Genomic DNA, 26,657 nt, shown 5'->3' with positions numbered 1-26,657 from the left:
GTTCTTTAATTCCTAGGGTGTTAGCGGGGGAACCATTTAAATTTAGATCAAACTGGATCATTTAAGCCCAGGAAGCAGGGGACTCAGCGCTGCCAAAGGTCCTGAGCTGAGCCAGAGGAGTATTTCTAGGAACCGGCGGTTGGCACGGATCAGAAATCTGCTGAGAGAAAACTCAGGCAGGAGCTGGATGTTTTAACATGTTAAGATCCCAGGAACCACAAGCCAAACACAGGCAATTCAGCCACTTTAGACAAGGAGAAGCCCAGCTCACCGGAATGCTGCTCCAACGAGAGCCCGTTTAACTCCCATTAGGAGCTGCCCCAGCTCTTTCATCCCTTACCCACATCGTTAGAGGCGAATTTAAACACACACCTTTGCTTGTGCCCCAGGTTTGATCAGCCAAGGCAACAAACACCACCTTTAAATAGACTGGACAGGGTTTGCAGCCCGTGCTGGGAGTGATCTGGTTTATGGGCACTCATTAAGGCGCATTTATCGACCCACGCGGGCGTGACGCCGCTTGGCCGTTCGGAAAGGCAGCAATTAAACACGCTCAGCTCTCCAAGGCAGGGCCAGGATCTGACTTTTTTCAACGAGGTGGGCCACATACACTCCAACACACCGAAATTTCACTGGGGTTTCACTGCACCTCGCACAGCCGGGAGGAAAATAGACTTAAGAACGATTACTAAGTCACACCCTTGGTCCCAAGAGCTCTTGGTTGAATTCCAGGGGGGACGCTGAACACTTCTATTCTCCCACCAGCGCAGGTCACCATGGAGCCAGTGGGAGTTTCAGAGGATAAACCATCAGCTCTCTGGCAAAGGAGCCTAATTACAACTTCCTCTGGGGAACCACAAAGCTTTTAAAGAGTGCAGCCTAGTTTTATGGAAATGCCACAGGTGCCTCCGACTAATTTTCAGCAAGGTCCCTTGAAGTCAGTCTGTGCCTTCAAAACATCCAAGTGTGCTGAGTAGCGGGGAGAAGAGCCCTACAAGTACTGTTCTGCCAGATGTTCTGATACCGCAAAACCACCCCCCAAGTGCTTCCTTCAGCCTTGAGGAGGATATTCATTATAGAGAAGAAAACGGCAAAACTTTCGAGGCACTCCTAGCAGCGACAAGTGGAGAAACAAAAAAAAAATTGGAATTATCCCCTTCATTATCAGCTGCAGTGTTTGAGAACATTAATTGCACATTGAGGCGTTCAATGCACGGATTAGAGGGATGGGGAAGGGAAAGCCGCATCCATCCCAGCCACCGGCGCACGAGCACAAAGGTAAAAGATGCTCACGGTTCAGAGCACCAGGCTCCAAGGAGTGGGATACAAAGAGACAACGTGTGAAGCCAGACGACGGGAAATGCGACTGGAGAGGCGATCCCAGAGGGACTCCTGAGCTGCACGAGCTGCCAGCTGAAGCAGAGCCAAAGTGGCAGCGGGAGACGCTCTCAGCTACTGGTCAGATGTTGGGAGAGCTGGTAGGAAGTTTCCAGGAGCTGCTGGAAGATCCAAGCAAGCTGCAGCAAGCTCTGCTTTCCCAGGCTGTGCCCACCACGGAAGGGTAAACAGCCGATAAGGAGGAACGCGCTGCAAAGCCCGCCCCGAGCAGCCAGAACCCCCCTGCTATCCCACGGCTCGGCCCAAGGACAATTCCCAGTGCCCGTGCCCAGCACGTACCTCCCCTCGGCCGGTTTTGCTGCTGGCAGCCCAAATCTCAGGAGATTTGATCCAAAGAGGATCTGAGGCTGGACAACAGCTGCAAAGAGCCCAGAGCTGAGGAGTTTCTGCCTCAGATTGCAGTTACAGTGCACAAGCAGAGATGTATCCACAGAGGATATCCCCAGCCACCAGAACTGCAGCTCCAGCTATTTGTCGCAGTAAAACATTTTAAGGCAGCGGCATTCTTCAAACTAAAACGACAGATAATATCCCATTTTAGAGCTCCAAAGCCAGCTTCTCACTCCTCATTTCAATAACTAAGATAAACATTTTATTTAACAGCTGTATTAACAGGTAGAAACACACTTTGCTTCAGAAAGCCAAAAGACTTACAGCCACAGCTTTCTGCAGCATTTAAACTCTCAGTTCAAGATGAATTCCTGGAAATGGGGTGGGGGAACCCTCATTTCTTCTGAAAGGAAACCAAGCACCAAGTCTATGTTTGAGTCTCCAGCTCGGCTGCTTCCCACCCTGCTTACAACTTTGACACACACGTGGGAGCACCAGCGGAGCTGAGTGACAGTGACACTTCCTAGAGGATGACACAACTTCTGTCAGGTCTCTGCCGCGGTTGACACGGGGTCTGCAAAAGGAACAGACCCCAAATTACCTCTGGGGCCTCCTGCTCACGGTCACCTCACAGCTTTCTTTCCGTGCCTCTGCTCGAGCTGGGGTGTGCCTCAAATTCTCACACCCCTGGTGAAGGATGAGTCCTCGGGGAGCCACGGCGCCTGCAGCTCATCCGAGGGATCAGGGGCAATCACACGAATATTCACCGACTTTCCTGCTCCCCAGGCAAGGCCTGTCACAGGTACTGCCCTCCAAACACAAGTACACCGGGTGTGCAGCGTTAAGGTGTTTTATCCTGGAATGGTTTGGGTTGGCAGGGACCTGGATGATCATCCCATTCCAAGCCCCATAGGCAGGCACACCTTCCGTCAGCCAAGGCTGCTCCAAGGCTCGCCCCGCCTGGCTCTTTTAACTCAACCAGGACACTGGTCTGAAATTTATCTAAACACTTTCCATTTATATTTTTGTGGGGGTCTAAATATGCATATGAAGCCTCCTTTGGGTCCATCCACAGTTTGCTTTGTTCAGCTGAGGGCTGGATAACTTTTCATATGGCTGCATGAGCTCTTCAGCCTGAGAGAAAGAAAATTAGGACCTCACTACCCAAACCCATGATTTCAAGCACTGGAAGTGGCTGCCCAGGACAGTGGTGGCGTCACCATTCCCAGAGGTGTCTAAGGAATGACTGGACGTGGCACTCGGTGATCTGGGTCCGGTTGACAAGGCGGTGATCAGCCACAGGTAGAACTCCACGATCTTGGAGGTCTTTTCCAACCTAAATGGTTCTGGGATCTACACAGGAATGTGCAGAGCTCTACGAGCTGGACTGAGGTGTCACAGAAGCACCTGAAGCCACTTTCCTTTCTTATTTTTAAATTCACTCTGTTTGTTTTACACGTAACACAGGCTACTCCAAGATCAACCATCGGATCCTCAAGGCCTCCAGACACTGCTCTATATAGGGTTATCACAGTGAACAGGGGTTTAATTATATTTAAATAATGAAGAGTCAAAGCGCTGCTGCTGCGCTAGCCTCCCTGCCCCTCCGTGATCCATTTCTCCCCACTGTCTCCCATGGTTTCCTTGGAAACATATGCAAGCTTAAATTGGATTGACATTCACTTAGTGGACAGATGGAGTTTGGAACAGCCCAGCGCCTGAAATCCAAGGCCGAGCCTTGGGATATGTCACGTTATCAATACAAAAAACCAGCCCCCCGAGCTTTGTGGGAAGGGTAAGGATCACCTAATTATTCAGTAACGAGCTCTGAGGTGGCATCTCAGGAAGGTCAGCGCTCACCCATTGTTCCTGATGAAAGCAGCGGGCCGAGCACGCGACCAGTTTTGTTGGGAGGGAAGGATTTAATTTTTGTTAAGCGCTGAGAAAACAGGGGAGTTCTTAAGCTCATTAGTGGTTTCAGGCAGGAGAACTGCTGCAGATCACACGTGGGCTGAGCACAGACAGCGACGCTCCATCCGCACTGTAATTAAGCCACTTGCATCCAAAACTTCATCCCTAGGCTGAAGTTATTCCTGGTAACGGATCCTGACCCACAGACACCGAGAGGGGCAGGGTTTGTATCACTCCTTTACAGCCCCAGAGGTGTCAGGACTGCACTTTCAGCAAAGCTGGCGATTTATTCTCAAGTGGGAATTATTCCCTGGGCCCTCTTCCACTACATCAGAAGAAACAGAACCGTGAAGAAATGAAAATAGCTTTTTTTCTTTTTTTCTTTTTTTTTGGAAGGTTGGCTAAACATTGCTTCCCAACCACACCGTCTATCCTGACAGGACTGGAAATGATTCACCTCTCTCCAACCAAAACACAAGAAGGACAGCAGAAATCCCAAATAACTACATCCCTAGAGATCCCTGATGAAATCCAGCACCTAGGAAGGACAAGATGACAGAGTTCTTGGGAAGGAAAAGGGGGGCAGACAGCAGGCGTTGCATATTCCCCAGGTGCTCTGCCTACCACATGCTTGGTTATTGCAGGGGCCATCTCCATGTAATCACCACCTCCAGGAATTAGGGACATGCCACAGAGTCAGGGTTACCAAGCAGTTTTTAAGGAATAAATTCCCAAAATGCCTGGTTTGCTTCTGTTGCTTGAGCTATTTGCTGAAACCTAAGGAAGTCCGGGGTTGGGATTTACCTGTCCAAATCAGGATTTCCGTACCTGTTCTGACACCTGGCATTTAGCCAGGTTTTTAAGAAAATCTCTTTTTTTCTCTGTCTACACGTGATTATAGCTGCCAAATCCTTTTCCTTTACTATCCTGCTCACCTTGGAGAGAGCTGCTCTGTCTCCTTACTCTGAGCCATCCTCAACCTTGAATCCTTCCACTGACTTTTGCTGAGCCAAACAAAGGAACAAACCCAAACATGCCTCTTGCATCTGTTTCTTACAAGTTTTTTACCCATCAAAAATAAACCTCCTGCTGCCCGCTCGTTCCCTCCGCAAGCCCGCGCTTTCCTGCTCCCTCCCCTTTCAAACCCCTCATATTTATCAATATGTGATTATTGCAGCTTAATCCTCATCGCCTGCATTCCCCCCCGGCACCTCTCCATCCTCCCTCAGCAGAGACCTCGATGCTCCTTCTCCACCCCGCCTCAAATCCTGCTCTTTTTTTTTTACAGAATTCCCAACCCCGAGCCAGCGAGAACGCGCTCGACCTGCTGAGTGCCCTAACAGAGCGAGCCCTCCCGAAGGGATTTCCAGGGACGCACCCTCGATCCATTCCCGGTTAAGACGCTCCCTAGTTTGCCGAACTTGCCCGGCGAGGATGCGAGGAGCCGGGAGTGCGAGGATGCTCCCGGCTCCAGCAGCATCCTCCTGCGGCCACCCAGCCACGCTCCCCGCGGCTCCTGCTCCCTCCTGCCTCCAAAACTCGGCTCGGCCATCCTTCCCTCTCATCCCCCAACTCCCCCCATTTCTCTCCTCTGCTGCGGATTTCAGCCTGTTCCAGGTATTCCGCAGGCACTCCGAGAGACACAATGAAGACGAACACCGGATAATGCTGTGCTGCGGGAAGGCTGGCTAAAGCTCCCGATTTTCCCTGCTTCCCACAGGCCACGGGCAGGAACAATAGAAGGCCAGGCACAGTGTAAGTAGGAAGCAATGCCTGGGATCTCGATGCTTCCCTAGCGCTGAGATTTTATTTCAAGGATGGTAATTCAGACACCGAAAAAAAAAAAAAAATCAACCACCAGCACAGCAGTTTTATTCCAATCAATGCAAGGAAAATGCCTGCTTTTTAATTCTGAGAGCCTCGTAAATAATTTGAAATATTGAGATACAGGCAGCCTCTAAAAGCCATGATCTTTCGTTAAAAAAAAAAAAAATAAAAATCAAGGCTGCTGAGCCACAGAGTTTCAAAGCTGAGGGTGAGAAATCCCTTCAAAAACTGCTGGAAGAACAATGGGTGCCAGCGAGCGCTCCCGTGATGCGCCTTACAAAGGGGGAAAAAACTAAACCCCGTCATTTTCTTTAGTCATACCTTTGTTTAGGAGAACTGGGACACAAGGAACGCAGCACCCAGCAGCTCTGAGCACAAGCATCATCTTAATTCCCGAGCACCGCACGTTTAACACAAAATCCCGCCTGCTCCCTTGCGCCTTATCCCAGAGCGCTTCCATCCGCAACAGGGCAGTGCCCAGGGGAGACAGCAGGAGAAAAATCCCCATCTGCGCTGCATCCCTTTTGCTGGGCAGGAGAAGGAGGGAGCCACAAGACACACGGACCCCAAAAGCCTCCCATGGGATGGATGAGCTGACACCCTGCCGATGCCACCGCGCTCCTCATCGCGGTGCCCTGGCCGCACGTGTGACATCAAACACCCCTCGAAATCCCGAGCTGCCAAGTCTCCGGGAATTTTATACGGTGAAGGAAGGAGGATGGCAAACCGAGGGATTCCAAGCAGCCCTCAGACAAGGTCGGGCCAAACATCTCTAAAATGCACCTCGAATCGAAGTCAGAGCTGCTAAAGGCGATGATATAAAAGCGGCATTCCCGGCCGCGCCACGTGGGAAAAGCGCAGCGGCAGGGCCCCGAGCACGCCGTGCTCCCGGGGAGTGACACACATTCCCTCCCCATTTAATAGTGTTTATTTAGCTGCACGCTACCGGCACGGCTCAGACCCCAGCGGGGACTGCCCGGTGCCACCAGGCTCGCAGGGTGTTGTTACATTGCTCATTCCCACATGTCTAAATTTAAGGAAAGACACTTTCGTGCGTTTTTCCCCACCGCCGAGCAGCAAGAGCGCGGCGCTGCCAAATGCGATCCTCACTCACGAATCAGGCCAAAATCAACAGCGACCCTTGAATTATTTTTGACCCATGTGGAGTTAATAGCCACCCACCCTCTATGGAAGATGTCCCGAAATTTAATGTATATCGATAATTAGCAGATTGAAGGGAAAGCAACTGCTCCTCCAGGGCAGCCAGCCTCATTTTCAGCTACTTTTCTCCAGAAGCAGAGCAGCACTGACATCCCCACCGAGGGGCTTCCACTACGATTTAACTCAAATTACTCCTTGGAAATTATACAATTGTAATTTTGAGAGACCGGAGATTTGACAAAGAGGTTCACGTTCAGTTCCCTCAGCTGACTGCACTTCCTATATCCTGCCAGCTCTCCACACTCTGATTTTATAGGGGTTTCACCCACACTGCCAGAGAAAAAAATAACATGGAACAGATCAATTAAACTCCAACGGCACAAATATTGACGGGGCCCAAATGAGTTGATTTTAAACCAGATTTATATTTGTTTTTCTTAATGACACCCTTGGTTTCTCTTTTTAGTAACTTCAACCCCTCATTTCACTTTATTGCATGATAAAGTTTTCCAGTGTCGTCTTCTTCTAATGGAAGGGTTTTTTTTTTTAATTCACATGAAATATTACTGTGAGTCTATTCATAATAAAGCTCCACGCTAAAATAGCAAATCTGGGCAATAACTGGACAAAGTTATGGCATTGTCCCACACAATGTTTCTTTCAGTCTTTTAACAAATAAAACCAGTAGTATCAAATTTAAGTGTGTTTTCCCCATTTTGAGGATATCAGGTGCCAGTAAAAGTGTGAAAGCATAGAGGGTTAAATTGTGATGGTCTTCTTACAGGTAACTCATTCACCGAGAGCAACAATCTGGCCACGAATTTGAATATTTTCTGCCATTAAATCCACGTTTTTGGTCTCAATAAAAGAGGAACTGCCATGCTGGACAGCTGTGATCATGGCTGAAGGACTCTAAGCCTCCAGTCCTCATGCTGAAGCACAAGGAACAATTCCTTCTGAGCATCCTCCACAAAACACCTTCTGCTCTTCGGTTTAAACTCTGCCTGCATCCAAAACTGCGACATCTTCCAGCCTTCACACTTGGAGAATAGCTCAAGACAGCCCAAATCTGCAGCTGGGAATATAACCAGCTCACCTATGAGCTGCTGGAAGCAGGCACATAAATACATCGTGGGTTCAAGCAGGAGAGCAAACCAGACGGTCAAAACCCTTGGATGGGGAAATCCCCCAGGATCGCAGCACATCCCTCTCTGTTACAGCCCAGCCACCCCAGCCCCTGCCAGCTCACAGCCCGTGTTTGAAGATACGTTCAGATTTACGATTTCTTTGGGCTCATTTTTGTAATTTTTTTTATTATTTTTTATTTCCGGGTCATCTGAACACTGCTTTGTTTATTATTATCAACATGAGAGTTGTGACTTAGTTCATTTGGTTGGGTGTGATGCTGAGGTTTTCCCACCGCCGCTTCCACAAGCTGTATCCCTGTGGTTAACTGAGATCCCAGGATCAATGAGTTTGGGAAAGAACTCCGAGATAATCGAGTCCATCCTGCGATCAGCCACTGCCTTGTCACCCAGCCCAGAGCAGAGTGCCACATCCAGTCCTTCCTTGAACACCTGCAGGGATGGGCATTCCACCACCTCCCTGGGCAGCCCCTCCCAGCGCCTGACAACCCTCTACATGACGAAATCCCCCCTGATGTCCAAATGGGAACGACTAACTGGGAGAAATGGGGCAAAAAAAGCCCCACACAGCTCCTTTTGGATGTGATATTTGCACACGTGAGCACACCTTCCTGTTTGTGCAGAGCCAGATCTCATTCATTCATTCGCTTGTGATCTGAGCACGATGCCAAGCAGTGAGCATGCCTTTGCCTACCACTCCTAATTATTATTCAATTGTTTACTTTGGACAGATTTGCTGCTAAGGGCTTAATTTCAGTGCTGCAGCAGCATTAGAAAAGCTTTTGCTGAAGGATGGATTTCCCCCCAAATCACGGCCAGGCGCTCCCTAAATCGGATCTCCACGGACTGGACCAGCACACGTGTCCCACAGAGCCTCCGAGTCACACAACAGCGATTAACGCCACCACAGCAAACAAAATTAACCTGCATCACCTAAAACACAACAAGTCCCACCTCGACAGGAGGAAGAACTTTCCATCGAGGGTGGCAGAGCGCAGGAACAGGCTGCTCGGGCTGTCTCTCCCTCTCTGGACACATTCCAAACGCATCTGGACACATTTCTGTGTCACCTGCTCTAGGTGAGGATGATCTCCAGAGGCCCTTCCAACCCTAATTCTCCTGTGACACTGGTTCAAAAGACAAATAAACACCAAGGCTTCCAGAGCGGAGGCAGAAAGGTGATGCAGACTAACTGGCAAGAAGGACAGAGCACCGACATTTAACTGAATGATTCAGCTGGATGAGAATACGTCAGTAGCCTCCAAAACAACACTTCTGCCTCAAGACACAAGGGTGTGACTGTTTTTCCCCCAAACCCCACGTTTCTAAGTTGCATTTTATTGTTCTGTGCAACTGTCACCGCCAACCCCCAGCAAACAAAGCATCCAGAAAGGATCCACTCGCACAAAGTTCAGGGAATTATTTTTCCCCACAGGCTTGGCGTTTTCCAGCTGATTTTACACCTATCAGTAGTGCTACACTTCCCTGCTCTGCTCGAGAAGAGCAGCTGGAAAGCAGTTGGAAATGCTGCACTGAGTCCGCGAGGAAAACAAACAGAAATCAATGTTTGAATCCAAAACGTCCTGGTAAATCAGGCTAATGCACGATTTCCCATCACCAGCAAACATTTAGACAGCTCCAGCTGAAGCTCGGGAACGATTCAGGTAGCCAGGACATGACAAACGTGAAGGATGGCTCGGGATGAATATGTGAGCAGGATATTTCTGTTAAAGCGATCAGCGGCGTGCTGGTATTTAAATCACATTAAGATTTCAAAAGCATCAGTCTATCACACAGTTCACGTCACTCTTTCTCACAACCACGAGGACCAGAAGCCTTAAAATAAAACCCCGAGCCCCCCAGAACACCACGGAGCCCCTCAGCGTGGAGCGAGCGCTCGCTAATTGTGGCAAACTGATGGACAGATCAATTAACCGGGCAAGCAAAAGCCCGGCAAAGCCTCTTGCTTTGAGGTTCGCCTGCTCCTGACAATGATGACTTCAGATGGAGAGCGAGCACGAGGGGCAGCTGGATTCTTTAAAACAAAACACAACCAGAACCTCTTTCAGATAAGCATTTCGTGGAAAGGGAGAGGGGAGGGGGAGAGGCCGGCAGAATAGATCCCAAATGCTCGTATTTTTTTTAAGTTTTCACGGCTGCTCTCGCAAAAAGAGAAGGGGCTCCTGTGTCTCCCCTGTGCCGGGGCAGGGAAAGGGACATCGGGGTGTGGGTATCCCCGTGTCGGGGCTGGCTGTCGAGCAGGAGCCCGGGGAGCACTTGCTAGTCTTCCCGAGATCTGCCCAGTCACATGTGCTGGCTCCTGCGCCTTGTAGAAGCAGCTGGAAAAGAGGGAGCCAGCGGAGCTGCCTCCATTAGGAGCCACCGCTACACAAAAGGAGAAGAGGAAACAAGCCGTCGGCCACCGGAGCAGCCGGCAGGAAAGGAGAGATGTCCAAAGCCACGGGGAGCGCACGGCAAGCGGGGGAGAACCGCGATGGAAACGAAAACTGCTCTGCTGTCCCCCGCAAGAGGCTCGATGGCACCTGCCTGACAGGGAGACGGGGCTCGCAGCCCGCCCGGCATCACATCCTGCAAACCATCGGGAACTCGACGGACTCGACCGCTCAGCCCTCAGGGGAGGGGCTCCTCGGGGATGGCCCCGTTGGGGCGTGGGGAGCCCCGAAACACCAACCCCCGGCCAGCCCGTCCTGTGCCAACTCCCGGCCGGGCAGCGCCGGTTCAGCTCCGAGATCCGGAGGGGCCGAGGGCAGCGGCGGCTTTCCCTGGGAATCGCCCCCGATCCGGCGATGCCGAAGCGACCAGCGCCTGGGGCAAAGAGTCCCCCGGGGCCACGAGCCCCGCAACTCCCCCGGGCCCGGCCCGGCCCCGCCGCCTTTGTGCCGCCCGAGCGGCAGGGGCGGAGGAGCCCGGGGGGTTTCGGCGGGGCCGATCCGGCCTCGCACCGCCGGGACCGCGCGGGGTAACGGCGGCCCGGCCCGGCCCGGCCCGGCCCGGCCCACCCGCCGCCGAGCCCGCCGTGCCCTCCCGGCGCTTCCCCGCCGCCGCGGGAAGTTCCCGGTGGCCCCGCGTACCCCCCGCCCCCCCCCCAAAGCCCGGGGCGGCGGCACCTGCTCCCGGCCCGGCGGAGTTCCCGAGGGCGGAGGGACGAGCCGGCGCCGCGAGGACCGCGCGTGGACTCACCGGGAGGCTGCCGCAGGCCCCGGGGGGGAGAAATCCAGCGGCGGGAGCGCCGCGAGTCCCGAGCTCCGCGCTGCTGCTGCGTCAGCGCCGCCGCCTCCTCGGCTGCGGGATGGGGACGAGGCGGACCGCCGCCGCCCGCCCCTGGCCGCGGGGCGTCGCGGAGCGGGCGGGCGGAGGCCGGAGCGGGCGGCGGAGGGGCCGGGAGGGGCGGAGGAGGGGGCGGAGGAGGGACCGGAGGAGGGACCGGGGGCGCCGCCGCCGCCGCCGCCGTCGCCGCGAACTCCCCGCAAGCCGCGAGCGCCTCCGGCCTCCTTCCTGCTTCCTCGTCCGCAGCCAATCGCCGCCCGCCGCCCGCCGCTCTCCCCGCCGCGCCGGCCAATCACGGCCGCCTCTCCCCGACGCCGCCGGCCAATCGCCGCCGCACCCGCCCCCGCCCCGAGCCCCTCTGGGCGCCCCCCCCACTCCCCCCACGAAGCCCCCCACGTTGCGCCCCCCCCCCGCCCGTGGCGCGGGATAACCGGGATAACCGGGATAACCGCCCCGCCGGGGCACTGCGGGTGCCCCCGATGGCCGCGATTCCCTCACAGGACGGGGGCGTGAGGTGGCCCCGCGCGCCTGTCAGGGGCCCCTCCGTGGGTCCCTCAGAGGTGCCCGTGGCTCCCTCACACGTCCCGCGTGTGCCCGGCGCATCCCGGGGGCGGTCACGCTTAAACCGAGCCCTGCATCCAAACTCTGGGAAAGTTGGAGGTCCCGGGGGTCCGGCGGGAGCTCCGCTGAGAGCTGCCAGGGACGAGAGGCAAAAGGCAGAGCGGGTTTGAGCGCCCATCATTCCCACCCTGAGGTGGGCGCTGGAGAGGCCACGGTCACCCCCTGTGTGGTAGCTGTCCTGTGACTCAGCACCTGGGGAATATCCCGTTGCATTTTAGAGGGAAAAAGGCCAACAGGGAGTTCTCAGCTGTCCCAAAGCTTCCCCACAGAACCTGTCCTCTCTGGGACACTCAGGTGTCCGTGGCTTCCATGGTCTTACCAACAGGTGAGCCATGGCAGCAAAGCGAACATCTGGAAAACTCCAGGTTTTCCTGGAAAAATGAGTTCGAAGCCCTAAAGCAGACCCAACAAGCTGCGGAAGTTATTTGATCAGTATCTTTAGCAGCACCACAGTCCCCGTCACTGAAGCCTCTCCAGTTGCAGAATGGTATTTTTCCATAGAATCATGGAATCTTCTGAGTTGGATCCACAGGAATCGAGCCCCACTCCTTGTCCTGCACGGGACAGCCCCAAAATCCTGCCATGTGCCTGAGAGCATTGTTCAAGTGCTTCTTGAGCTCTCTCAGGCTTGGAGCTGTAACCGCTTCCCCGGGGAGACTGTTCCAGTACCAAATTTATCCTATTTCTTTTAAATTTGGGAAACAGCTGGGAAGGAACTGACACATGGAACAAGCAACCCATGGGGCTCCAGGAGAGAAATACACACACAATGAGTGCGAGACCCTGATGATCTGCTTGAAATTCAACTAAACTGCAGGAGACCGAAGAGCCTGAAATACTTCCTGCCTTGTTCCGGTGGTCCACAGGGATCTTGCAAACAAGAGCAGGATCAAGCACTGCTACGATTATTGCGAGAACCAGATGTTACACTGGAGAAGCTTGTGAGGAAATTCAGCTATTTGGAGACACTGATTCCTGAAACAAATACCAGTCGCTGGTGATGGAGCAGGGAAAAATAAATAACCTTAACAGCAACACCCCAGGAAGCTCTCAAGGTGCAGTGGGGAGTCTCTCCTTAAAAACTCTCTGGTATTGTGCATCCTTGTGCATCCTTTCCACTTCAAGATATTCTGTGATTACCCTATTCCCGTGCTGCCCTTTGGAAATGCAGCCATTGGATTAGACTTTTCCAGGCTCTATTTAATGCAGCTGGACATCACCGAGAGCCACTCCACAAGGACAAAGGTTCTGTCTCCTCAGACCGGAGCTGCTCCCCACCTGAAAAGTGTAGGCGGCTCATAGTGCTGCCAAATTGTTCCCTAAAAATTATATTTTGTTGGAGGTCTTCCCTCTGCTGGGAGCCACAGGAACAGGAGGGGAAATCACAGCACTCTGAGATCAAGGGTTCAATTTTGGTGTTACACAGAGCACACCTACTCCAGTTGTTTGATGTGTTCAAGTGACTTCCAGAATCTTCCACCTCGGACTCCCATAGCTAAACACAATGATATTTGAGCAGAAAAGTGAAGAATCTTTGGGAACTCCAAAGTTTTGAAACCCCCTCCTGCAACTCAAGCAGTAAACCCACAGTGTCACAGTGTTCCGGAGGGAAACACCTGGGCAAAATTCATGCTGAAGTTTGATGACAAATATCATTTAACAGCTGCTTTTTGGGGAAAGTGATGGTGAGGCCACCTTTCCTCTTCCAGGTGTTTGGAATTGAACATCTGGCCACTGGACAGGTTGAGGATGAGGAGCTGTGTGCCCCAGAGCTGCCGGAGAGTGCGAAGCACAACGGAGCCATCTGCAGCACTCCCTCCCTTTTGAGATACTAATTTATTCTGAAGTGGGGTCTTTCCTCGTTCCTTTCTCAGAGGGACGTGGGGGGAAAAATGGGAAGCTAATTGCTGATTCCAGAACAATATGTCTGTGTGTCTGCCAGGCTCCAGCCTCTGTCAGGTGGCAACAGCTGAGACACAGCATTTGGGTTTTTTCTCCCCTTATTACCTGGGAAGAACAAGCCACCAAACCCTCGATGTGATATCTTCCTACCCCAGATTCTGGCCCGTTTTTTTGGGAAAGGAATAACATCCAGGGCTATAGACTGCATGAACAGCAGCGCAACAAGGATCTTTGTCCCCAGGTCACAATTTGGGCTGTGGCAGCACCTTGCTGAGGTTGTACCTGTTGGCAAAAGGGTTTGTAAAGCCCTGCGGCTGTGGGAGACTGCCCCTCGTTGCACCCCTCACCTCCAGGTACTGCAGTGGGACAGCCGCACAGAGCTGAGCCTGTGCTAAAGGGAAAGAAGGAAAAAGAGGTTTTCACCATTAACACAGGGAAAACAGGGAAAAGGGTCTTTGCATTTTCTGACTCTGTGTTCCAGAAATAAAAGCTTTAGTTGTCCCACAGGCGAATGGGGAAGAGCCCCAAGATCTCACTGCGGGTCAGGCTGGGAGAAGGGTGTTTGCACTGCACTCTCAGAGCTGTCTGACTTTCAGGAACAGCTGTGGCGAGTTTTGAAAAGTCACAGGAAATCCGAGAGGAAAAATCCCCCAGCAGTGCTGCAAGGACTCTGTGGATCTCTGGTGTCCGTGATGGCAAGAGGCTGGCAGCACCTCTTTTTTTATTCCAAGCAGGGAGGCAGTGCATCCCTGGAAACGCCAGAGCTTCCTGCACGGCCACAAACCGATGGAGAGCTTCCATTCCACCGGCAGCTTGCGAATAGGCATGGAAGCTTAAGCAAGAGCCTTAATCCGAGTAAGCATAAGCACACACACTAAGAGCAGCAGTGTGGAGGATCCTGCACCGACTGGTTCCTCGGCCGGGCCTCAGGGAAGGACTTGGCTGCAGGGAGGAGCTCGGCACATCTGCGAGGGGGAGGATGGCCAGCCCCACCTTCCCTAACAGCCTCGTGGCCACAGATGGGGATGCACCCATCCTTGGGTCTTTATCTGTCCCCAGTCTGACCGCAGTGACAGGGCTGGGTTAACAAGTCTTTAATTCAGCACATCTCAGCTGCATCCCAAGGGGATCCTGCCTTTTCCAGGCATACCCCTCACCAAGAAACATCCCCAAATTCAGCTGTGTGATCCCATCCTTCCTGATGTCTCTGCAGAAAAGGCGCTGGTGCTGTACTGGCTAGCTGGCAAAGAGATGGGTTTTGATGGTTCCCTCCTTTCCTTTCCCCTTCCAGGGTTAACCTAGTAACTGCAAAAGGCCAAATGAATCCCTGGTGGAGCTCCATGGACTGACTTGGAATTCTATTACACCAAAAAAGCAAATAGGCTGTGAGTGTTCAGGTCTGCAGCAAACCAGCTGTGGTTACAGAGGCAGCTTCCTCTGAGATTTCTGTTTAAACATCAGCATTTGCTCATTTTTAGCTGGGTGAAATATTCCCCTTTTTCCATCGGAAGGAGCCAGAAGGGATTCAGGCTGGAGGAGAGAGCTCTGCCAGGACAGAGCTGTCACACAGATCCCATTACCTACCTGGAAAAATCCAGATTACTGTGTTGGTGTCTCAGGGAATCACCTGCAGCTTTTTGGTGCCATTGCTGCTACAAATGTTTAATTTATCATTTATTTTACTTTATTTTAGTTTTAGAAAAGTTCATGCTGTTTATATCCAATATTGCCTATGAAGCAGCAGTGCCAAGGAAGCTCAGCAAATGAAAGGGGATTGCCGTGTTGAATTTCTTATTTCACTTCTCATCTTTACACTTCAAAGTCCTTTAGTAAGGAATATATAATAGATATAATTTATTGATGGAGGGAAAAAAAAACAAAACAGAGGGACAATGAGAATTGCTCAGTGGGCACCAGCAGAGTCAGGAAATGAGACTGGATTAAATTAAAGCAGAAAATCACAGGACTAAGAGTTGAGAACATCCCCGAGTGTTACGGTGGATGGAGGTGAATGTGTGTGCTTCAGTACATTGCGAAATCAGGATTAAAAGCAAGGACTCTGCTTTATGAGCTGGGCCGTGGCAGGGAGTGACAAACTCGCATGCACAGGAAGGATGAATGTCCTGCCTTGCGTTCCCAAGGTAGCCATTCTTTTATGAAGTGTGATTCACAAAACCAGGGAGGCTGAGGGGATCGCAATGCAAAACACATGTCCCAGAAAGTCAGGATGGGAAAGCAAGCAGCAATTATGAGACCATCTGTGCTGTGGGATGGGCTGCGGCAGAACCAGCACCGGTCCTTCACCCCTCTGAGGGTTATTGGGCAAACACTTAGCTGTGGTTTGCTTGGAAAAACCAGTGGGAGCAAACCCGTGGCTGCTTGTACAACTCCTTGCACAGAATTAATACAGGAAAAACCTAATAAGAAATCCCAAGGGCACCACTCAGGCAATCTGCATTTCCAGAGAAACAGCTGCATCAGCAGGAAATCTTCATCTCTCTTTTGTGTCCCTCAGGTGAGCGGGAGCTCCTGCCAGCGCACGGACAAGGGGACAGGGACGTTCCTCAGTGGGGGAGATGTGTCTGCTCCTTCACAATCCTGCCAGCACAGGGACACAGGGACATTCCTAATTTCCTGTGTGAAAAGGAAGCATCACTCCTGGATGGTTTACTGTTTCCTTGTCCACAGGGTCCCAAAGATGTCCAGCACCCCGAGGCCCACGCAGAGTCCCATTCAGAGATGTTTTTCATTTCTTACTTTCAGCAGCTGGAGGCAAGATCAGTACAAGGGGGAACTGATACCTCTGCGAGCTTTTGCGGGACATCAGGAAAAGCTCCAAAATCTTCATTGAGGCTGTAACAACATCGCAGCGTTGGAGAAAAATACACACACACAATCTGTTAATCCTCTGCCTCATCCCAGGGGTCGGGGGGGGTGAATTTGGGCTCAACGGTCACAGTCTGAAGCTGCTGCATCTCCATTCCTTGTTGGCCGTACATCAGGCACCCGGTGGGAAGGTTTGGAGCTCCCCTGAGCAAATCTCCCTCTTAGGGACATGGTTTAGTGGTGGCCTTGCAAGTGCTGGGGGAACGATTGGACTCAATGGTCTTAAAGGTCTTTTCCAACCTAAACGATTCCATGATTCTATGATAATCCTATTAGCATTAACATGGGCTGTGTAGCTAAATCCCCACATTCTGCACAGAAATTGAATCCCTAAGGGCTTGGCTTAAAATAACGAAATACTCAGAAGGGGAGAGATGGGAGCAAAGGAGGGTTTGTCTGGTGATGGTGTCTCCTATGGGAAGTAAATCAGGCAGCGCTCGGGGATTTGGAGCTGCCGTGGAGAGTCATCTGGATTGGGGATGGATCTGGAGGATGTGCAATTGGCTGGGGAAAACTCTATGCCCTGGGTGGGCAGCACCTCCTTAATTTCCTTTCCTACATCTTTCTTCACTCTTGTTTGATAGCAGTGAGAGAGAAAAGGAAAGGAAAAAAGGAAGGGCCAGCACACCATTTCCTCCAGACTTTGAAACACAGGATCGGTTTTGAAGGACAAGGCTGCACAGGGCTGTCAGGGGACAGACCGTCGAGCACAGAAAAACCCTGGAGCAGAGACACCATAGCAGGGGAGGAGCAGCCATGCTCAAAAAGCTGGGAAGCAGGCAGAACTATCACAGCCATCGATGCTGAGGCCCCGTCCACATGTCCAATGGCAGGATCTTCCCATGGGATGGAGTGAGGGATGACAAGGGTGCTGGGCAGTGGGGGAGCTGCTGCAGAGGAGGATGCGGGCCCCATGGCTGTGGGTGGCCACAGCCATGGGCTTGGCCACAGCCATGGGCTCAGCCACAGCCATATCTCAATGTCCTGGCTGCTGCAGCCCTTGCAAATATAGTCATTAACCCAAACATCCTCACTAGATCCTCACGTGAGAACTTGTAGTCCACCAAAGTATTCCTGCAGCGCGAAGATTTCTGCTCTTTTGAGTTACAAAGGTGCCTGGAGTAAAGGGAACTTTAATTCAGGAGACCCTGGACGATAGTGATCACTCTTGGCTTCACATTTAATCACCAGTTTATTCCTCACTAGTGTCCATGGAGTGAATGGTGGCACAGCCTTGCTCGTGTCCCAGCTCAGAAACCCCCAGCGGGTTCGCACTCAGGCTGGAAACCGACCAAATTTAAACAAAGTGGGTTGTTCATACTGTTTGGACAGAGCCTTGGATCAAACCCCATTTATTCTGCTATTACTATTCATTATTCCCTCCAGTGGTACCCTGGATGTTTGAGCTGGGATCTGCTTAATCCCGTAAAGCCCAGCTTCTCCTCGTGCCAGAGCGGGGAACAAAGTCATAATTCTCCATTCACAGCCTCCCAGGCTGTTGCCATGGGAATGATGCAATGTTCCCAATTCCTGGGGCTGCTCTCCTGCCAGTTCAGGTAGGAGAAGCCACTTTCCCGAGGGAAGAGTGCCCTGGATTGAGCGCTGTGCTTTGACAATTAGCCAGGGAAATTACAGATCACTCCATCAAAGTGACGGCTCCTCACTCACAGGGACCTGGTTTCTGAATTGGAAATGAAGCCCTGGGCAAGCCTGGCTCACTGGGGGTACATGGAAGTGCTGGATCTGTACCTTGGGGTCCTCAGGTACTGACAGTCCTGCTGTGTTTCTCCTATTTACACTCTTCCCCGGTATTGCCCACCCACATCCAGGTCCCATCCCGCTGTTCCCAGCTCCTCACCCACAGTGACACCCCAAAACAGGCTTCCTGCCGGGGAACCCACGGCTGGGGCTTCTCGCAGCCTCGAGTCTGTGCCTGGGCTTAGGCACGATCTAGTGGAGGCTTTTGAAGTACAAAAATCCCCAGAGGTATTGAGGATGCATTTGGGTGTGAGGAGCTGGTGTGGTAAGAACTTTCCAAAATTCACCTGAGAGCAGCAACCCTGATAAATCCTCCTTATTTCATCACTGTGGTCAGAGCAATCCCCAACCCTGCCTTATCCCCAAAACCAGGGGGAACTGGGGCACTGGACTGCTCAGAACACCGATATAGGTTCCAGCCAGGCCCCACTCCATAAGAGCACCTTTCTGAGTCTGTGGGAGGAAAACTTGCTAAAAAGTGTCACTTCATGTAAAGTTCAGTTTGCCCTGTGAGAATCCAGAGCTGTACGAAGTTACGAAGCTAAAATGGTGAACAGTGCAGGTCCTGATGGGAGCCTTGCCCAAACCTGTGGAGATAAAACTGGTCAAAAATCACCCTCTTTTCCCCCACTTGTTTTCCTTCCATAAACACAATAAAACTGAAGCCCCAAACCCTTGGAGATGGCTCCTCCCCTCCTCCTGTCCTTGAGACTTCAAAGCATAACCTGAAAATTCCATCAGTGCATGTTTACTCCTGTGCCTTGCCCTAAATTTGGGTCTGAGCGGATCATCTCTGTACCAAACGTCCTTGTGCTGCTCTCAGTCACATTAGAACATGTGCAGCCCTGGACTGCCCAGATCAGTGCCTCCTCAACCAGCACTGAGCGTTGGTGGTGTCCAGGCAAGTCCTTCCTGCCGCACAGCGACTGGATTTGGAGAGCTGGCTGGCTCCTCTCTCTAAAACAACACCCTTGATCCAGGGAGACTGAACACAGGGGACCAAACTGGAGGCTGGTGTGGAGGGAAGCCCCTCAGAGCACCGCCAAGGCTGGAGCTTGGCCGTGCCTTTGGAACAGAATTTTCCAGCAAGCTGTGCAGTGCAGCGGGTCTGTGTCCAGCCCAATCAGCCTTGTTTCCTTCCCAAAATGTCACACGAGGTCTAAAGCCTTCCTAAAGTCAGCATATGTCTCATTTCAGCTTCTTCATCCACACATCCAGTTTCCTCAGCAAAGAGGGGAATTCAAGGGTTTGATGTGATCTCTGTGTGACAAACCCATGCTGGCTCTTTTATCACCTGGTTATCTGCCAGGTGCTTCAATAGATCTAAAACCTCCCGTACTCCAGAAGCTTCCCAGGCATCAAAGCACAGCTGAGCACTAAATAATCCCCTCGGTCTTCCTCTTAACACTTGGGAAGAGGAGTAGGAGTTGATCTCCTCTGTGGGACAGGGTGTCTGATGGCTCAGAAATTGCTGGTTCCTGAAGCTCCTCTGCATCGTCAGTGCCAGATCCAGAGGCACAGAGGTCTCTAAATTCCCTCTAACTTCCCCTGCCCTCCCTCCTGCTCCTCTATCCCTCCCACCCGGCTCTGCACAACGATGGAAACTGGGTTAATAGATGAAAGAGGAATTGCTAAAGCAAATATTTTCTTTCCAAAGCTCTCTTCATTAGCTATAAACACAGGGAACGGCTGCGGATAACCAGTGTGTTTTAGAGGGTTGTGGCTCCGTGGTGAAAGCAGGGATTGGGGACATGTGGATTTCCGATTTTTTCTTAAAACCAGCATTGCTCCAGCACCTCATCCCTACTTTGTGGCCCATCCCTAGGGCTGGAGTGGGAACTGTGGCATGGCTCCAGCATGGTTCTTTCTTCCCACAAGCATGGCCCGGGTGGAGGATATGATCAAATCCTGATAATCCAAATTTTGTGGGCAAAGATGTCTTCGGGCATCTTTCAGGGGACACATCACCCTTCAAAAACAACACCCTGGCCATAAAAATGTTGTGGCAGCAGCAGTGGAGCAACAAAACCCAAGGAGCAATGAGCACAAGATACTCCCCTCACTTTAACATCCACCTAAGAGCAGTGGTGATGTGAAAATCCCCCCACCCTTGGGGAAAGGGAAATAAAAATGTGATTTGAACACCTTAAAGGCATTAAAATCCCCAGGAGTTCTCCTGGCGTCTCTTGTCCTGAGCTGGAGCCGGCTCACCAACCTGGCTTTGCCGTGATTATAATCCTTAATTTCTGATTTTGCCACCTGCACTCTGTTTCATGAAATTTTAAAGCTAATGCTCTGCCAAACTCAAATGGCAGTGGAGCAGATGTTGAAGTGCAGCCGAGGATGAATAAATTATGGGGCTCGTGGCTGTATGGTGAAGGAGGGAGAGGGTGGATGGCTCCAAATAGGGAGATAATTGATTTAAATGACATTGTCCGTTGGAGTCACCTGGGATCAGCTGCTCCTTGGGCACAGGCAGAAGAGATGCAGCAATTAGAGACACTGGTCTGTGCAGCAGTGACTTGCCTCTGTGCAGGCTGCGCTCAGCCTTTTTTTTTTTTTTTTGGCTGTTCTGTGGCTTTTCTACCTCTTTATTCCACCTCAATATCAGGCGGGGGGAGGAAAATGAAGCTGATTTTGGTCTTGGTCCACCTGTAGTTGAAATGAGCCTGTTTGGGTTGTCCTGTGGCTCTGGGAGGGAAGGGAATATGTTGAGCCTTTTAATTCCCAGGGGAAGATCTAATAATTATTGATGGTTGGACACCAAATCCAGACCCAGAAGCATCAACCTGCATTTTTTAATCATGAGATGGATCAAAAATGATGGTGACTCAGGAGCCCACAGGATTTTCGCTCTTCTGTGCTACAGACAACCCTGGCAACCTTGGGCAAGTTACTGAACCCCTTAGCATGGCCCAGTCCTTCTGGTGGGGAACGTGCTCACCTGGCAGGGGTAGATAAATTCCCCTGGCAAACCCATAGCTGCCATGGAGGTAAGGATTCCCTGGAATCCCAAGATCTTGCTCATCCATGAGCCCTCTCTTCCCAAGGGATGCTGTGGCTGATTCTGCTTTGTGCCCTTCCAAGGACCTGAGTTTTGGGGGCCCAGTGCCACCCCTGCCCTCACAAACCACAGCCCAGGGGAGGGACCTGCCTGAACTTGCAGCAGTTTTTGCATTTCACCAAAACCAGATTTTTTTTCCAACTCAAACCAGCCCTGCTGGAATGTGTTGGCTTTTCAATCATCTGCCTGTCTGTGGCTCCTGGCAGCCTCCTGGCATGAGCTCCATGCCAGAGCACAGCCTCTCTCCAGGTGCACCCTGGCTTGGGAGCAAAAGGCAAATCAAGCAAAAAGCAGGAGGCAAAGGATTCCTGCCTCTGAGGATGTTCACCTCCAGCTGGACCCGGGACTGGTGGCAGAGGAAGGGGGACCCAGTATGCTGCCAGAAGCAGTTTTGCGGCGCCCAGGGGTGCTGAGGTTCTGACCTATGTGGAAAGGACACCAGGCAAAAAGGGCTCGACCCTGCCTGTGGCTCCTGGGAGATGCTGCCATGGAGAAAACAGAGATGAAGGAGGTTTTCTAAGAACAAAAGCAGCCTGTGGAAGCTGCAGGAAGGCTTCCAGTTTTCCAAGATGTGCTGAGTAAGTATGCAGGAGGGTGGGTGCGACACAGAAATCAGTACCAAGTCCCAGGCAGATAGTGGCTACTCCCGTGGACACAGTGATCCCTGCAAAGGGAGTGACATCCCATCTCATCAGGGATGTGACACCAGGGCTGCTCCCAGAGGAGGAGATGGTCCCCATGAAGGAAAGACCTTACCAGCCTCGAGTTCCACACACCATCACGGTCCCACGGGGGAGCTCTGCGGAGCCGTGTTGGAAGTGCTGGTTCTGGGGAACACCAGCCCCAGTTGAGCGTGTTCGGCGCTGACGCGACGCCAGCTCCTTGGGGAAGCGGGGGCCTAGGGGAGCTGCTCCAGTGCTGGAAGCTTCAGCTATATCCAAGCAAAAAAAAATCATCCCTGGGGATTTCCTGAGCGTGTCTGGTCGGCAAGGATGGGGCCAGGCCATCCCCTCTCTGCAGCTCCCTGTCCTCATGCCAGCAGGAGTACCCAGGCGCTAAATCACAGTAGGGAGCCCGCTGAGTTGCAAAAATAACCATTTGCTTTTCTCCTCTGCACTGCACTGACCAGGCAGCCACCACCCTTTCCTTTCCTTTCCTTTCCTTTCCTTTCCTTTCCTTTCCTTTCCTTTCCTTTCCTTTCCTTTCCTTTCCTTTCCTTTCCTTTCCTTTCCTTTCCTTTCCACCAACGCTGGGCTTGTTGTCTCTCCAGAGAAGCTCCAAGCTCTGCAACAAGGCACAGAGAAGACACAGGCTGTTTCCTAATGCCCCTGGCACAGGTTGGCTCATGGGAGGAACATCAATCCAGTACAGCCCCCTTCACCCTGCAGATACCCAGGGCACGTGGATTATTTTCACCTCATCAACAGCTGCAGGAAAATATGTTCACTCCTGCCCTCTCCTCTGGGAGGCAGCTGCAGCAGAGGGCTGGAAAATCCTCCTCTGAGCCAGACCCAGCTCTGCCACCAGACAGCCCCACACAGGAGGGAGCTGTGCTTGTGCCAAGCCCACTGAGACACCCTTCAGAAACTCCCTGTTCTCTCTCTGCCCTGCCCCATGCATCCAGTCCTGGGGACAGAAGTGATGTTCCATGGATGAGCTGAGCAGGGTGATACAGTGCTCACTGTCGAGCCCAGAGAGATCAAGGTGCCTCAGCACCTCTGGGTGACAATGCTGAGTGATCCAAGTGCCACTCTGATCCTCGTGGTGCAGGGCACATCTGACTGTCGTTGTCCCTACCACAGGGGGTGCTGTGAGCAGAAGCAGCAGGATCAGAGATTCCCAGTATTATTTAGGTTGGAAAAGACGTCCAAGACCATCCAGTTCAACCGGTGACCAATCCCCACCTTGTCAACCAGAGCAGAGCACCAAGTGCCAGGTCCAGATGTTCCTTGAACACCCCCAGGGATGCTGACTCCTCCACTTCCATGGGCAGCCCATTACAATGCTAGACAACCCTTTCCATGAAGAAATTCTTCCTGAAGAGTACCTTTCCTCCTGCCTGGGGAACAGCAGAGGCCAAGGGCAGGGTGTCCTGCAGCAGCACTGCTTCGGTTTCGGGTTTGTTGAGGACATCGTCTCCCGCCCATTGGTGGCAGCTCAGCGCTGGAGCCAGCAGAGTGGTTTGGGGGCAGCTCGCGCTCTCAACTTCCTCAACATCCCCTTTCTCCTGGCTGCTATTGGAATGACAGATCCTCAGGCGGACCCACACCTCCGGGTCTGCCCGGAGCTCCACGTGCCGGGGGGGAGCCGGCTGCCGTCCCCCCGCTGCCGGCTCCCTCCTCCCGCTGGCACTGGGCCGTCTGCCATTTCCCTTTGGCGTGCACGCTGCTCCAGCCTTTTTTCCCCCCCTTTCAGGCTGACAACTGGGCCTCAGCATCAGCTGCTTGTTGCTCAGCATCAGCCTTTCAGCAAACAGCAGGTGCAAGCGGGGCGACCCTGGGCCGCGCTACAGTAATCCCGCAGCCCCCCCGGGCCTCCCTCGCACAATATTGTGCCCTCGGCTCAAGAATGTTTTTGTCTCCCCTTCACAGTTGTGAATTCTTGTATAGATTGAAAAGAAATCTCTTTCTAATCTTCCTGCGGGGCCGTGGCTGGGAGGAGCGGGTGCCTCGCTGCGAAGGGAGCGTGGCCGGCACAGCTGTGCGGGAGGAGCGGGCAGCTGCCGGCCAGGACGCGGGGATCGCGTCCTCTCTGCCTGCATCCCTGACAGCGGATGCGTGTGGCTCCGTGGGCTCTGACTCCAGCCTGGGAAAGAAACCGACTCGTCACCCACATGAGCAACACGGAGATGACACAGCAGCAGGTCCCTGCTCCGGCAGCGGCGTTGGACCGCAGCGAGTGCTGCCCGGAGCTCCGGGGAGACTGAGGCGAGCGGGAATCTAAAGACACGGGGGTTTTGAATAACACATCGTGCTGGGCTGCAGGAGGGAGGCAGGAGCAGGAGGGAGGCTCGTGAACAGCGATGGAACATCACCGTAGGGCTTGGCTTCAGCACATCTCTGTACAGTGAAATCAAGATGCAATGACACTTTCGTTATGTGTCACCCTGTACTGAAATTGCTCAAAGCCCAGCACGGGAGGGAAACACCATCCTTCACACAGGTTGCCAAAGCCTCCCTTCCTCTCATGGACCAGCTCCACAGAAAAGAAACCACATCCTCTGTCCCACATACACACAAGCACACACTGCTCCCCGCTGCCCCGAAAGCAGGAGGGACAGGCAGTGGCACAGAGCAGGGGACAGAGGGGCTCCCCAGGGAGCTGCTGAGAAGGAGCCGGTGGTCCCACAGCAATGCAGTAGGCTGGGAATCCCATCTGGCAGGGACCAGGGGACTCAGGACATCTTTTTTTGGGAGGTAAACCACCGCACCCAGGTCCCTGTGGAGGATCGGGGAGAACCACTGCCTTGCCTGAGGCGTCGTGCAAACACAAGTTCCTCTCCCACATCCTGCACCTCTTGCTGCGGTTTGACCTCGCTTGGCAAGGCAGGATTTGCTTTAAACACAGCCCATCCTCGTGACGGGGCCGTGGCTCCCTGGGCAAAGGGGCTCTAAGTCCAGCCGGCCCCACAGACCCTCTGCAGCAGTTTTACCCCACAAACAGATTTTAACAGCATGTCTCTGGTGTGTACATAAAGCGAACAGCTCCCTCACACTGTGGGCAGCCCCACAAACACAGCCTCTGCTTAAACTCAAGCTCTGTCCAAAAGTGGAAGGAGACATGATCTCCTCTGCCCCGAGAAGCATGAGGCAGAACATCGGAGAGGTTCAAGCCCATCTTCCCCCTCGTATATTCCACTTTTCCTTTGAGTTTCTGGAGCAAACACAGGCAGTGCCCCAGCTCAGTGTGAGCCCAGCTTTTTTGCCACCAAGCTGATCACTAAGTCCAACCTGTGCCCGATCCCTGCCTTGTCACCCAGCCCAGAGCACTGAGAGCCACCTCCAATAATTCCTTGGACACCTCCAGGGATGGGGACTCCACCACCTTCCTGGACAGCCCCTTTCAGTGCCTGACCACTCTTTCTGTGAAGAAATTCTTTATATCCCACCTGAACTTCCCCAGTGCAGCTTGGGGCTACAGCCTCTCTTTCTGTCACTAACTGAACCTCATTCCAAATCCCACACTGCTGAAATAAACTCTCTGTTACCTTGTACTGGGTTTGCATGGCCAGGTTTTGGCAGCCAGAGGGCTACAGGAGTGTCTTCTACGAGAAACTGCCACGAGGTTTCCCCATGTCCAGCAGAGCCCCTTCCAGGCAGCTCCAAGATGGACATGCTGCTGGCCAAGGCTGAGGCAATCAGGAATGGTGGTGACATCTCTAGGATAACATATTTAAGAAAAAGAAAAAAATCCAAAACATTTAGGCAAATAGAATTGAGTCCAGAGAAAAGCAGGGTGAGAATATGAGAGGAACAGCAGACAGCAAAGTGTGGTGTGGTCAGTGCAGGAGAGGCAGAAGCTGCTCCAGGTGCGAGCTGAGATTCCCTTGCAGCCCGTGGTACAGAGCACGGTACAGCAGGTTGTCCCCCTGCAGCCCACGGAGGGCCATGGGAGTGTGGAGATCCACCTGCAGCCCGTGGAGGACCCCACACTGGAGCAGGGGGATGCCTGAGAGGAGGCTGTGAACCTGTAGGAAGCCCATGCCTGTCCATGGGAGCTGCAGATCCACGGAGAGAAGAGCCCACGCTGGAGCAGGTTGCCTGGCAGGACTTGTGAACCCACGGACGATCCACCTTGGAGCAGGCTGAGTCTCAAGGACTGACCCTGTGGAAGAATGACCGCAAAGCAGCAGTTTGTGGAGAACTGCTGCCCACGGGATAGACTCACATTGAAGTTCATGGAGAGCTGTCTCCTGTGGGAGGGACCCCATGCTGGAGCACGGGGAGGACTCCTCTCCCTGAGCAGTAGCAGACACAACTTGTGCTGAACTGACTGTAACCACCATTTCCGTCTCCCTGTGCTGCTGGGGGGGAGGAGTCAGAGCAGGGAAGGAGGGAAGGGTGGGGGAAAAGATGTTTTTAAGGGTTTTCTTTACCTCTCATTATCCTGCTCTGATTTTGTTAGTTATAAATTCAATTATCCTCTCTAGTTCGAGTCAGTTTTGCCTGACAGTTTGGGGTGAGGGATCTCTCCCAGTCCTTCTCTCAAGCCATGAACATTTGTTATATTTTCTCTCTCTGTCCAGCTGTGGAGGGCAGTGATGGAGAGGCTTCCGGGGGTGCTTGGCACCCAGCCAGGGTCAACCCACCGCACACCTTCATGAATAATTCCCCCCACTGCTCTCCATGCCTTCTCTGCTGAGTGGC

The 26,657-nt window shown here is 52.7% G+C and overlaps 2 protein-coding genes across 3 annotated transcripts in view; one reads left to right on the top strand and one right to left on the bottom strand.

The window, feature by feature from the left end:
* Nucleotides 1–11,089, bottom strand: part of BAHD1 (bromo adjacent homology domain containing 1) — a 34,660-nt gene extending 23,571 nt beyond the window's left edge. Inside the window, exon 1 of one of the 2 annotated variants that reach the window (XM_040066318.2) lies at nucleotides 10,974–11,089. The gene's annotated coding sequence lies outside the window, so the exon portion shown is untranslated. Of the gene's footprint in view, nucleotides 1–1,293; nucleotides 1,481–10,973 lie in introns of those variants that run through there. The other variant, XM_040066317.2, reaches the window with a different exon arrangement.
* Nucleotides 10,221–11,573, top strand: LOC120754238 (collagen alpha-2(I) chain-like). The gene has a single exon (XM_040067592.1). It carries the CDS (start codon nucleotides 10,221–10,223, stop codon nucleotides 11,571–11,573), a length of 1,353 nt encoding a protein of 450 aa, XP_039923526.1.
* Nucleotides 11,574–26,657: the final 15,084 nt, after the last annotated feature.

The sequence above is a fragment of the Hirundo rustica genome, chromosome 6, assembly GCF_015227805.2.
Source record: "Hirundo rustica isolate bHirRus1 chromosome 6, bHirRus1.pri.v3, whole genome shotgun sequence".
In the NCBI taxonomy this organism is placed as follows: domain Eukaryota; kingdom Metazoa; phylum Chordata; class Aves; order Passeriformes; family Hirundinidae; genus Hirundo; species Hirundo rustica.
Note: the sequence above shows the minus strand (reverse complement) of the source record. Positions and strands in the feature narration are given on the sequence as shown.